General features: G+C 42.2%; 1 protein-coding gene across 2 annotated transcripts in view; it reads left to right on the forward strand.

Moving 5' to 3' along the window:
* Positions 1–14367, forward strand: part of MLIP (muscular LMNA interacting protein) — a 2218014-nt gene that overhangs the window by 529563 nt on the left and 1674084 nt on the right. For both annotated transcript variants that reach the window (XM_069606136.1, XM_069606137.1), the window contains exon 2: positions 14018–14071. In XM_069606136.1, coding sequence (XP_069462237.1) covers positions 14018–14071 — 54 coding nt within the window. The remainder of the gene's footprint in view (positions 1–14017; positions 14072–14367) is intronic.

Genomic DNA, 14367 nt, shown 5'->3' on the forward strand with positions numbered 1-14367 from the left:
ACTATGTTACCAACATATGGGCTTCTGTGTACATTGCAGCTGGGATTTGTAGCCCCTTTTATTAGGCCAATGTTCTTTAAAATGTGTCATTTCCCACAAACAGTGCTGAAAAAAGGCCCCTCCGATAGTACTCAGTCGGTTGCGATGTGACCATAACTCACTATATTGTTACATCATTAACAGAAACTATTTACACTTTATCCACATGCAGAAAACGCACTTGCAGTAGAAGTCGAAACTTCCCTGGCATACAGAATATGTACAATATGGGTATCATCAAAACACCTGACTCCAAAATAAAGAACAGGTACAACAAAAGAGGCTCCCTTGAAAGCTTTGATCCCACACCATGCTGGTAAATCAGTGACAGCAGAACTGAAAGTTACTATCACACACCAAACAGGTACAGCATCGGTCACAGAAATGCCAGATTCCCAAACAAGCACTCATAACAGTCACTGAATAGACAGTAGTGCTGAAAAATCCCGAAACATGTCCTATCCTCAGGCTGGACTTCACTGGATAGCTAAGAAACATGTGCTCAAACTGGTGCAATATGGACAGCGCCAGTGTAAGCTTGCATCAACATATATCAGGTACAGAATGTGTTATTGCCAGTTGAAGATTTCCTCACAAACAGGTGAAATGTCTGCAGAACACTGCCAGCTTTGCTAATAAAGAAGTATACCTACAGCATTGACAGTCCTATTGCAAGCTTCTCACACAAACATGTGATGCATAGGCGGGGAGGGAGCAAGCTTCTCCCTTAAATGTTTCAGAATGGGCAAGTGGAGGTCTTCGCACATAAAACGTTCAGCATGGGGATGGTCAATGCAAGCTTCCTTCACAGACAGGTATAGGCATGTGTTCCTAATGGATGGCTATCTACTGCTCGAACAAACTGCTTGATTCCTTTTACTACAGAATTTGGAGGGCGACTCGCACCACCACTGACATTGCCCACTTCCCAGCCCCACTGCCCCTCCCAACTTCTGCAACCTATCTTCACCAATATTGCCTGACCCCAACCCATAATCTACATTTGGTGGTAAAATTAGAGCAACATCTTTCAAGCAGTTTGTGGTCAACCAACATAGCCACTATCTTCCGAACAAGCAAGGACAAGACGAATACATGTTTTCCTAACAATGGGTACTTGGACAGCATGGGTAGGACCAAGTCAAGCTTAGCACACCCGTCAACATGTACAGCACTAAATGTGCCTGTGAAAACCTCGAGCAGAAACTGATATACAATGTGTAGGATCACTGAACGCTTCCCTCACTATTAGAAACAGTATGTAAATGTCTAGTGATATCTTACCCCACATCAAGTACAACAATGAGAGAGGCAGTGCAAGCCCCTTGAAAATGAGTACTGATGCTCTATTATGGGGGCCATACAAGCTTCCCTTAAAAGCAAGAACAATCTTGGAAGAGCGACTGTCTACAAGAGCCTGTGCAAACGTGGCAATAAATATAGCAAAAGCGGTTCAACCCCTGCAAGCTTCTCTCAAACCCTGACACAGGTACATCATGTGCAGGTGCTGTTCAAGCCTTCCTTGCAAACATTTGCACGTGAAGCATGGTCAGGCCATTGCAAAAAAGCTTATGAATGGGTGCATGCACAGCAATGGTAAAGCCAGGCATGCGTCCCCTGCATACAGAACTGGCACAGCATGAGCATCACCAGTGAAAGTTTAATTTGCAAAGAAGAGTAACAACATGGGCACGATCTCCAGGTAGACTTGCAGCTTCCATACATACCTAGATCTCTGCTTTTCAAAACCCCGATCAGCATCTCTTCCAAGAAGATAGCTGTGAAGAGCAGCAAGTGTGTGGGGTGTGGGAGTAGAAGGGCTGGTTAGGAAAATGGGATGTTAAGCCTAGCTGTTGGTTTGCATGAAAACACACACACACACACACACAAGCTGAAGCACACACACACAGCCATGTTAACATGTTCACTAGTTTAAAGGGCACATAGTTTGTACCTAATGTAGAAAGTGAGCACTCCCAAGTCTGCCCAGTGTGCTCACTGGCCAATATCACGCTCTCCTAAGAGGTGGTGGGGGATGGGTAGGTGCCTCGCAGCATACATAGCTATTTGGAGCACTACAGGCAAAGAAAATCTTATCAGTGTCCTGTAAAAACTATTGACACATCGTGACTTCTCTGCGATCTCAATGTCACTAAGCATAGTAAGATCGTTGTTTTGTCCTCCCTCTGTTCCCCCTCCTTTCCTCATCGCGCCTTGAAACACTTGTGTATAGGCGCATTATAAATGTAGTGGAGCCACCCCCTGTGAGGTTAGGGAGCTAAGCCTGCTCCGCAAGACCCTTCCTATGGTTTTGGGCAACTGGTACCTCACTGGGAGTGACTCCCCTCTAAGGGACAAGAATACGTTGTCCAATGAGGAGTTCCCTGAAAAAACTACCTCATCTGCATACATGGGAGTGGAAAACACAGAGCTTTGTACAAGAACCAGCGCTCCTTCTTCTCCCAATTGGCCTCAAGTAAAGCTGACTGTTATCTGAGGGCCACCGTAAACGAAGAAAGACAAACCTTTTCTGATCTTGATGACATATGTTCACATGATAAAAACTGTGAACAGAGAGAGACTGGGGAAGCTGTGTGCGACTCCTACGATGGGCTGAGAATCCACAGTATGCCAAGGCGAGCCTCTGGAATCACGTGCTGGAGGGGCAGAGCTACACAGAACCCACAGAGCCAAGGGAAGTATAGCAGGAGTGAAGACGGCTAATTGGAAGCTATCAAGCGGGTATGCTGACCAAGTAGGAGGATCCGATCAGAGGGGGAGCCAAGAAGGGAGGAAACACGTCCTTTCTGGTGGCACAACCAACAGAAGTTGTTGGTGGGCCAGGCGCCCAGCAACAGACATCAACACCAAACACATGCAAAGAAGCCCGGGATGACGAGCTCAGCATGGTTTGTGCCGGCCCAAGCAGGTTGAGCATGAACATGTCGAGTGCTCCCGGCGCGAGGGTGCCTGCAAAGGCAAAACGCTGTGGGTCAGAAACTGACAAAACCATACCTGGTATGAGGCAATGAGAAATCCAAATGAGCACAAGACCCAGGTACCCTGGGATGAGTGCTACTAATATCAATTTTCAAGGCTGGATAAGTCACTGTGAGGGTGAAAGCCTGACAGCATGCAACAGAGTGAAAGAGACATGAGAGTGAAAGAGACATGAGTATTATCTATGAATGATGGGGAAGCCGCGCTCAGCATCAGAAAGTGAGACATATATGTATAGACAGATACTGTGGACCAGGAAGGCAAAGGAATATATGTGATTTGTATCCTGGCTGGGGAAGCCAACGCGTGTCAACATGTTTGCATTGAAGATAACAAACCAAAACAGAGTCGCAGGATTATAGGGAGTCCCAATGTCACACGTGGTGGAACGAAAGAGAATATCTACAAAAGAAATCCTAGAGGAATTTTTACTACTGAAAGAGTCTAAGTTCATTCTGGTGGAATTTTACCCGTTGTAAACCAAGGTTATGATAAAGCAAGAAGAAGTGTCTTTTGTTCCCAGAGAAGGGGAAAGCAAGAACTGCATACAAATACTCATGTTTTAACTCACAAACTATACCAAGAACTGGATATCATGTAAGGGTATCCTAATTTTAACTTTGAGACTGAGAGCAGTACTCCAAGAGCCGTGTCAGGCAGAAGCATATGCCGAAGTTGTTCTACAAGCCTGCTTTTCTTTGTAGATAGGTTTTTCTAAAGTGGTAGGGCCAGTTAGGAAGTTAGGGATTTAGACTTTGGACTCGTTATTTCGGACTATGACAAGCACTCTTAGTTTTTGTTTTATAAGGCAGGGAATTTCCCTCATATTGACAGGACAGGTTATGCATTTTTCTTTTAATTTGATAGAATACACGTAGACCATGACCCATTGTTGTCCGAGTCTTCGTTTTAAGTGATAACAATTGAGGGCCCGATCATTTTAACAAATCAAAATTACCAGTGTTTTGTAACTGTCAAAATGGTGAGATAGTGTAATGCCTTTCACTGTAATTTTGTAATATAGCATGAGGTGATCAACATAACATGTTTCAAAGGTTTAGTGCTATGGATATGCCAATATGCTCAACCAGCATGGTTATCTGGGGTTTCCATCCTTCTCTGTCTGTATAAGCATGTACAGGCAAGCCATGGCCATTCTGGTTCAGCATTGATTAGACTTTTAACACACAAAAATGCAAAGCAATTAAACAGGTTTTTTTGGCAATTTTCCCTAGAAATGCTAGATAATGCTTGCAGCTGTGAATTCGCCCAGATACAAAATCTGACAACTTGCAAGTATATTCATGCAGTCATTTTAAAGTTGCATGAATAAATATGCTTCCTTTTCAGACCAAATTCATCAACAAATCAATCACGGGGTCAGTGTACTGAGAGAGACGATCAGGTGCATGTTAAAATCAGGTTTTTCTGGCTAATTAACATGTTCACGTGAAAATATGCAGCCAGCACACCACACTTTGTCTTGTTTTGATATTGTGATGGAAATGTAATTCAGAGCCTTACTGTGAAACATGGATGAGACCACTACTCCCACTGTGTCCCGCTGATGCTCTTACCTTTGAGGTGTCTGCGTTGGTGCCCTCCAGAAGTTACACGAGTGACCAAATATGACTTTTACCTTCCTAGGTGAGTGTCTTGCTTCTGACCATTGTATTTTATCAAACTTTCTGCTAGGCCTCAGTTTCGTTACTTTTGAGCCAGATCGTGTGGTGATGAGCCCAAAACATGTGTCACTTGGTCGGGTTTGTGACTACTAAACCTGAGAGCACTGTGGGCTGCATTATCCAGCCGCTTTTGTTTCTTATTTGTAATTCATGATTACAGAGGGAAAACTCTGCTGTCCATTGCCTGCTGCTGTCCAGTTCCTCAGGAAGCCATCTAATTTATCTTCTGCTCTCACCAGGCCTGCAGAGAAGAAGTCTGAGGAGGAGTGGACTAGCGAGTGTAAGAGGAGAGGAGGCAATATAGGGATAGAGGAGTAGATGGAATGAGGAGGAGGAAAGAACATCAGTGAAAGAGTGAAATTAGTCTAGGTAAAGATAGTGAAAGAGGTAAAGAGCAGTAAAACGAGATAGAGAGTGAACAAGAACAGGAGCAGGGGAGAAAGAGGTGAAACAGTGCTGCAAAGAGGAGGCATAGAGAACATCAAAGAAAGAAAGTGGAACTGAATTGGAGGAGATAAAAAAGACTAATGAGGAGGAGGTGTGGAGAAGGAAACGCTGGGAGTTGAGGAGAAGACAAGAAACGAAAGGGAGGGGGAGAAGGAGCAACAGAATAGAGTGTTGAGGAACATTGAAGACGAGCAGGAAGTGAGGAAGGATGTGCATATAAGATAGAATAAAAGTAGAGATGGGAAGTAGGAGCTGACTACAAAATGTGCTAACAAGAGAGAGATGGTGGGATGAGAACCATGCTTCTCCAGAGATTCCAAGCATAGGGAGGAATAATGCCCAGTGAAGGTACTGGCAGCAGACAAGGGCTTAAACAGCCTGAAACGAACAACGACATCATAATTTCACTTCAGTTGCATTGCTGAACAAAACAATGTGATTGCAATTGAAAATATCAGATGCAATTCATGCATTGCAAAATACAACATGCATACCAAAAATAGTTTTAAAAAGGTTCAAAATTACTAAAAACTCAGAAACAAACATTTGTTTGTTAAATCGTTCAATTCAGTCCAAGAGATTCGGACATACAATATATCCTTAGGGAGGGTTTCACAAAGCATATCGCTTGGGGCGATTGCACCAGCCCTTACATCAAGTAAAACTCCCAATCTGAATTCCATACACAAGGAATGAGGAACAGGGGGTTGCATCACTTGCCACGTAGGATTGCTGGGAAATCTGCAGGAAAAACGCTGACAGATACGCATCAACCAGAGAACCTTGCCTCACTATTGGAAAGCCAGAAATGTCCTCCAATCCCAGTATTTTGCAAGTCGTGCCAAGAGCTTTTGGTTGGTCCAATATTCATGTAAGTCCAGTTCGCACAAGGTCCTGTACAGCTCTGAAAGTGACACACAACTTGTAACAATGTGACACATATTAAGAGAGCAATACATTGATGAAATAACTTGTAATCAGAGGGGACCAATAGACCAAGCCCACAGCCAACTGTGACATTGCCTTGTAGGCACAGATTAACTGTGCAATCGCTGATCCTCCCAATCTCCTTTTAAATGCAAGGATTCCCACACCAGGCTGTCCCAAGAAAATAGCAGATGTTTAATTTGCAGAAAGCATCAACGAATTCCGGTGAACTACAGCCCTGAGTAGTTAAAGGACCAAACAATGTCCCACAAACCCCATTTAACTTCCCCATTCTCCATAGGTGACAGGCGTTTCCCATCACAATCAATGATGCTGTTTGTCTGTTAATGATATCTTTCTTCTCACAGAATATGGCTGTAGGTGATAGTACAGAATTAACCAAATGCCAGTAAAATTGCGCCACCTGCATATAAAAGAAAGGGAACTGCTACATCACTTTTTACAGGGACATCTGACATCAAAGACATAAGTTAGACATGAATAATTGAAAACATGTTTTTATAATATTTAGGGGAAAGACACATCCCAGGCACACCAATGACTGCACTAGAATCGAGGCTGGAGGACAATCTCTGCTCTTGCAAAATACCTGCACCCAGTTATTGTTTCGCAAATGCCACAATATGATTAAAACAGTATCTCCAATCGCTTCCTACTCCATGGTTGAGATAGAAAAAAACTGTGATCCGTTAAATCAAATGCTGTTTTAACATCAATACTTACCAGAAATATATCTGGCTTTTTCAGAGGCACGACACATACTTTGCCACTATCAACAAGAACTTAGTATGTTGCTCACTTAGTCAAATAAACTGATTGAAACCTGTCTTGGTAATAAATGATGCAACATGTTGAGTATTTCGGTCTGTCATTAAATTCCCCCAACTCCCACAAAGAAGCACAGCAGAAAAGATCCTTTCCAACGGATCCAGTGCAACCTTCCCACATCCACCTGCTCTCCCACATCTCCCATAATTTGTATGTGCAGTAGCCATTTTTGGAACTGGAGTGGTGCCCTGTTTGGATTTCATAAAGGTCTGATCTTCCCGACATTGACATGTAGAGTTCAACTGTGTGTTGTATTATGCATGCTACATATAATACATACATCATTTCAAAATGAGAACCCATTGATTGTGGGGAACACTGGGGTGACAGCTAAAAATATGAGAACATTGCAAGGAGGCATCAGCAGTTGTTCATACTAGGGACAAAGGCATATGATTTGTGTTTGGTGTTGAGTGGAGGACAGAGGGCACTAAGATGTTGGCTAAAGATGTGCAGACAAGGACAGTGTGAGAACCACTGGCACTGATATTTTTTAGTGCTGAGGTTGAAGACAGGAAATTCATGGGGATGAAAACCTTGGTTCTTCATCCTCCAGTTCTTCCTAGACTAGCACCTGGTGTGTTTCTTCCATCTGCTACAAAAGTACAGCCTGTTCCCCACGCTGTGTTTGGACAGTCCCTTTTAAACGGAACACATTTTTTCTTAAGAGGCACAATGCTGACTTCTGAGGTCATTGGAAAGGATCAGTAGCAAGGATGTTGAAGTTAGCCCTAGAGATTCTGCCCTCTTTTGTGGGCACTGAAAAAGTACTTGCAGCTGAGGCCTTGGTGATAAATAAAACATACATCATGTTAATTTCATGGATCCTCACTGATGAGGCAGGATTATCAGGGTGGCCGATACATTGCTAAAGATCCTTTAGCAGACTTCAGCCCAAAGGTAGAACTGAGAATTGAAATAGATTTCCTCTACAGCAAGTCAGAGAAATTGTTGGGGATCATATTGTGCAGGTTTTTCCAGTCTGATGGAGTTGAGATTGTGCACCCGTTTGACTTGCAAGATTGTCTGAAAGTCCTTCTAGATTTGGGTACCAATATCATGAATAAAATAACCCTAGAACAAGCTTGTTTTAGGCACCATTGAAACAGATCACTTGACCAAGAGACTTTGTACCTGCAATTAAGGCCTAATTTTTGCATGTTTGAGGAAAGATGTAGTGCCCAGACCTACCTACATATGGTTAGATATACTATTCTGGGGGAAAGTTTGGAATTGAACATAATAGTAAGGAGGACCTGTAAACTGCTGTGTTTAAACACTGTATCATGCTTGTGAAATGTGAGTCTTTAGGCTTCACTGCACATGTTTTTGCAATGATGGCTCTTATCCTAGATTGTAGCTATGCTCACCTTCACACCTCTCACCTCTGACATGTTTCCTTTGTGGCATATGTAAGCATGTTTTAAGCTAGTGTTTCCCGAGGAAAAGTGTTGTTAGTAGACAAAAATCATCATACTGTAAGTAGTCTCAACTGTCTCAGAGCGTGTGTGAATCAGTGAGGAGTTTATACACCTTCAATAAATGTTTCACGATATGCTATCTGCCCTGATTACACTGACATGTAAAAACGTAGATGGTATCCAAGGCTTTTATAGTGGGGCATGTTCCCTGCTTGTAACATCATTTCAGTATGATTCCCTGCCCTGTCTGGACTACCCCTTCCATTAAAATGTGTGTGTTCCTTTGGGTATTTGAGAACGCTACACGGAAGGAGGGGCGTTTCGCTTGCGCCTAAGTCCAGTACCTCTGTTGGTTTGTTTTCATTCAGTTACTGCTTTTTACTAATAAATTGTTCACCAATACACAGGAATCATCAGTGGTCATTTCTCCAACACACAATCATGAACTACATTTAACACTCAAACATCTAAATAATTTCTATCCATGCAGATGAAACGCCTCAAGAAAACTCCCAACCAGAGAATGTGGGTAAATTGGAAGGAATGAAGGGTACCTTGAGATAGTGTGGAAGGGAAGGTTAATTTAAATAATGACCGGCTAGGCTTCAATTTCTGAGCTTTGTATGTTGCCTGCAGAATCTGCCCCGGATTTGACTTCTGTTGAGAAGGATGGTCAACAAGGGCACACAATGAATGATGATGTTGTGGAGGTCTGTTTTGCAGTTATCAGGTTACAGATCTGAGAGTCTTCTACTTCTAGGTTTTCTAGTGACCCCAATTTGGAAGCAGAATGTTTTTGGAAAGACAATGATAGTTCAGGAAGGAAGAGCTTTTATGAAACCTCACCCTCCAAGATAAAGTGCCTCTTGGCCGAAAGAGCGGATGTCAATTCAATTGCTGTTGCCATCATATATGTCCATAGAGATTCAATCATCTTTAGAAATTAACTGCTATCTAGTCCATCCTTTAGGGATCCCTGAGTCTATACCTGTTGCTGAGGTTGGTTTGATTGTCCTTTATATATAATATGAACACCTGGTTAGTGACTCCAACTTTTTGTTTGTTGGATCAATCAGAGCCTATTGTTGGAGATGACTGTGGTGCAGCACACAATGCTTGGCAATGCAGAGTCTACTCTGAGGGTATAAAAGACATCCTATTCAAATGCCTGTATGCAATACATGGTACTGTGGGCTTCTCAGGGTCTTTACATGCTTATAGGACAACGTATGAAGCACATTTTAATAGGGGTATTTATTAAGTAGCCCGAGGTTGTTAATGACTGAAGGTACATCGTGTCTTGTGCAGATGTGATTGAGGGACAAATAACACGCTCTCGACCCAGACTGATAATTAGACGTGAGATTTATTTGTTTTTTCTGACTTGAATATTTTCACCTTTATTTTATCCTATTTAAACGTTAAACTTGATGACTATAATCAGATATTCGGAACCCTGGATAGGGACAGAGTAGAAATCCTATTCAAATTTGCCTTATGAAGCCTGTAAACAATGGTCTTGGAGATGTGGGCGGTGTTTCTTAATGAAATGCCGCTTTTGGTGACTTCTTGGGAGTTAGCATAGATCAAGGCATGAAAAATTTCAGTAGAGCTTTTTAATGGCGTGTGGATTTAATGGGGATTAAAAGTAGCTGATGTAACTTCTGTTCTCATAGCTGAAGAAGGCAACAGAGGAAATTGCTGAGGCATATACAGGGACTCAACAGCTCAGTTAGAAATGGTAAATTCTGTGAAACTCACAGGAACATACCATCTGTGGGAGCATGCATGGTGGCCTATTAACACACTAATTGGGAATAGGGCTGCCTTTCCCTCTCTAAGCTGTGTCCCCTGCTCGTAGCCCTATGTATGACTCTTTCCATAACCTTCCAAGTGTTCCCTTAGTTGTGTTAACAACCAATTGGATTCATGCTATTGTACCTTATTACTGTATGCTTTTGTATGGTATGCTTTTTGACACCTGGCCTAGTAAGATCGTTGTCTCTGTCTTCCCTCTGATCCCCCCTCCTGCCTTGAAACACTTGTGTATAGGTGCTTTATAAATGCCGTATCATATCATATCATATCATACAGTGCTCATTCCTTCCGAACACATAAACATTCTCCTTGATGAGTAGATAACTCTTACAGAATCTCTTTCTTGAAGTATTTAGTGGTGTAATGAATTATCCTTCTACTTCTCATTTTTGTTGTCCTCTGAGTATGAAGTGGGAATGCATTTGGAACAATGATCAAAATTGTCCAGGCTGGGAATCAAACATCCTATACAGCATTCCAGCTTATCACCATCTGCTTCACAGGGTTGCAGAGATAGTGGTGGTGTGAATAATGGAAGCAGGGAGGAGGATGGGGTTTATGTGCTGCCAGTAACTAAGTCACAAGGAGATGTTGAGAATGTGTATGGTGTTTCCCCCATGGCAGCTCAACTTTCTCTTTTTAAAAAGTAAGACCTTGAGTTTGTTTTGTTTTGTTTTGTTTATTAATTTCTAATGCGCACCAGACACAAGGGTAGTTGAAGACGTGTAGTCTCTGAGAGTTGCTTTCTCCTCTCCACTGTTGTCTATGCTAATCATTTAATTCACCAGTTAGTATGATCCTTCCTGTACATCAATCCCAGTAACATAACATCAACAAGTGGCGGCAGAATATCACTAAACTTTGCTATAACCAGTCAAATTATTACCAACAGGTGAGTCACCAGCTTGCCTGCTTTCCCCTTCTTTCTCAGAGACTGGACAGATGCAGCCAGGCTTGCCAGGAAAATCTCTGGAAATCTTCTGCTGGAGCATGTGCTCGCATCCTACTGCTCACCTTCAACTCTTCTCCTGCCAATCTCATGCCTGCCAGAAGCGTTCTGACAATGCCGACTGTTGAGTCCCAGTGGCGGTGTGTAGAAAGTGCCTGGAAGTCATGAGAGAAATGCTTCACCTGCATGGGAGGTCAAGTTATGCTTCTTCCCCTTTAATCTCATGCCAGTTAATAGCCAGTGCACTGCAGCTAAATAAACGATGTTACTGAAGTAACAGGGACCTATCCTCTCAAGGGAGACTATACTAAAATGAGACTATGGAAAGATTCCACTATACTTACTGTCCGATCTGTGGAGGCAATTTAAAGTACCTGCCTTGTGAGAGAAAGGAAAAGACAGGAGGCTTCAGGTGGTCCTTGTCTTTATCTCCTCCTAAAGGGGACCTATGTATTATTTAAACATGTATTTAGGGGCAATTAAATGTATGTCCCAGATGATAGTTAACCCTCACCCTACTTAGGACTGGGGCTAAGAAGACGGATGTAGGATAGTGTCCTACTGCTCTACCACTGTACTTCCAGCCCCATCCCTCGCACTTAGCATGTGGACCTTCTCTCCCCTGCAGTCTCTTCATTCCCCTGGCAGTTTCCACCTGGCCTCCCACTGCACTCGCTTAACCCATGGGCCCTAACGCCCTGACCGGCACTTCCCACTTCCCCTCTCCCCTGCACTTCTTGTTACTGCACTTGCACAATCCGAATGTCACTTGGTCTAGTAGGACCGTTTTTGGTTTTCTTCACCCCTGTTTTTTTCATCCCCCCTCCTGTATTGTTGCGCCTTGAAACACCTGTGTATAGGCGCATTATAAATACCCATTAAATAAATAAAATAAATCAACATAGTTAAATTGCCACTGAGTTTACTGGCTAGTGGAACATTTAGTGGAGTATTTACTCTGAACCTGATCTATTTTGTCTTTAATGAGGCTGACATTGGTAGACATTTACTGCTCGGCTCCAAGGGAATATTTGTTAAAAGGTCATCACAAACAAAAACAAAATTCATATTGCTGAGAAGAATGAACTTTACTCAGATGAGGATATTGTTGATGTGTCACTACTAGAAATGTATTGAGCTCTACTTATTGAACGTATAATAAATGAATCAACAACCATAAGGTGTGGTGGTTGTACATTGTATTAGTATAATTATTGCAATGTTATTTAGGGAATCGGACTGTTCAGTGATTAAAGAAGTGGTGTCATGCATCATGCATTTTTCTAAACATTAACTCAATCAACACTGACACTGCAGAGAATCACAATAAACTGTATTAAATATACAAATTATTGCCCAAAATAAGCTCCTAAAATGACCCCTGTGTGGAGCTGTGGGCAACTATTTTAGAATAAATGTTGAGCACTTTTCAGGAAAAGTTAAGTAAAAAGAATAGACTGAAGATTGGAAGCAACGTTGATCAACTGAGCCCTACATTCTGTTAGATATACACAATGGACCACCTTGTATCACTGAACTAAGCAGTAGACGCTTTAAATGAACATTAACTATATATCTATATCTCCCTTTGAAGGTGTAAAAGACAACTCAGAGAAGAGGGGGAGAGAGAGAGAGGGAGAGAGAGAGAGAGCTTGCACATATCCAGTTGTATGAGCATATGTGTGTGTTCTCATTCTCACACACCAATGATATGTCTGCCTGCATACAAGCAGGCCCAGACACCCGGTCTATTCCCTGGTGTGCATGCTCACACTCCTCTGTGCAATCTTTTTAATCAGCAAACAGAGCCCTGTTTTTACTTTTATCTATGAGTTCCGATAATGTCAAAAGATCGTCAACCCAGGAGAGACAGCTTTAGTCAGCCTTAGCCCAGCAGTCAGCTTGCAGGCACTGTACTCTATCTGCTCAGCAACCCGAGTTTCTCTCTTCTTCATCCGTCAGTGCAAGCAGAGCAATGCCTGCCTACTCTGTCTCAAACCCTTTTTTATCAAACCCCTTTGTCAATCTAGAAAGACACTTCCCTTGATCAGATCTTCCCACTAAGAATCACGCAATCTGCCTCTGTGTGCTTTCCTCATTGTACTAACTGCATTGCTGTAGAGAATCTTTTTTTTTCATTTTGCCCTTGCACTTCCTGCTCCAAAACAAAGCTATGTTTTCACAGAACAGAACCACATGTTTCAGATTTCCACCCAGCCCAACTCCAGCCTGCACGTCTAAAGTCAATTTTTCTTCCCATTTTCAGAGCATTATGCATTTTTATTAGTCTGCATTAAGCTTATTTCATCATGGACTAATTTACACTAAATGTTATTATGGGATTCAGTTACATGTTAACTGGAGTTGGGTTAATTAGTATGTTACATCATGTTAGTTTTAAATAAAGTGCAGATCAATTCTTTGAAATAGCATCATGGATCAACATGCAATTTCAAGCATGTGCTCTGTGCATTGACATCTTGATTATTCTGCCTGAGACTCACACTCTTGAGTCCAGTAATGTGTTTCACAACCTGGGCCCCAGTTGAAGTTCAAACCCTCGCTAAAATGTGAATGCTAAAATGTTGAGTTCAAGTGTTGAAATTCGGAGCACATACAAGCTGAACAATGTCAGTGTCCATTGATCAATCTATTCATGTTACATTCTTAATTGTTTTCTCAAAGCTCCCCAAATGGGTCAATGTTCCAAGATCACACAAATCACTTGTCTTTGTCTTAACGTGGACTTGATTCCTTTTTGCTAGATTATTGAATTCATGTAAATAAAATATGAAGTGCTTTACCCAAGCACATTGCATACTGTATTATGCCTGATAAGTACAGACTTGACTTTAAATTATTTGTTCATTTGTTGCTTACAGGAAACCATCTTCACAGAAGAGCGAAGATATGACTTTCTCAGAGGGAAGCCAGGGGTAAGTCCAGCCATTAATAATGCTGACCTACTTGGGCAAAAAAAATGAGAGCCATGCGTGTGTGAGTAGGTTATGCTTGAAAAGGATAGCTATTGCTCTTTCTATAATTCTTAAAACCAAAACATGACTAGCCAATGTTCTGAGTCTAAAGGACACAATGCATTCTCTGTGAAAAAATGGCTTTGCTGTTACATTTACAAGGCAGCAGCAATACCACAGCCTCAGAGTTCGATTGCTAGACCTCTCTATATCTCACAGTGTTCTTACACTAGTTTGAGGCGTAATAGAAACACGAT

The sequence above is a fragment of the Ambystoma mexicanum genome, chromosome 4p (genome assembly GCF_040938575.1).
Source record: "Ambystoma mexicanum isolate Mex_15411 chromosome 4p, UKY_AmexF1_1, whole genome shotgun sequence".
Taxonomy (NCBI): Eukaryota; Metazoa; Chordata; class Amphibia; order Caudata; family Ambystomatidae; genus Ambystoma; species Ambystoma mexicanum.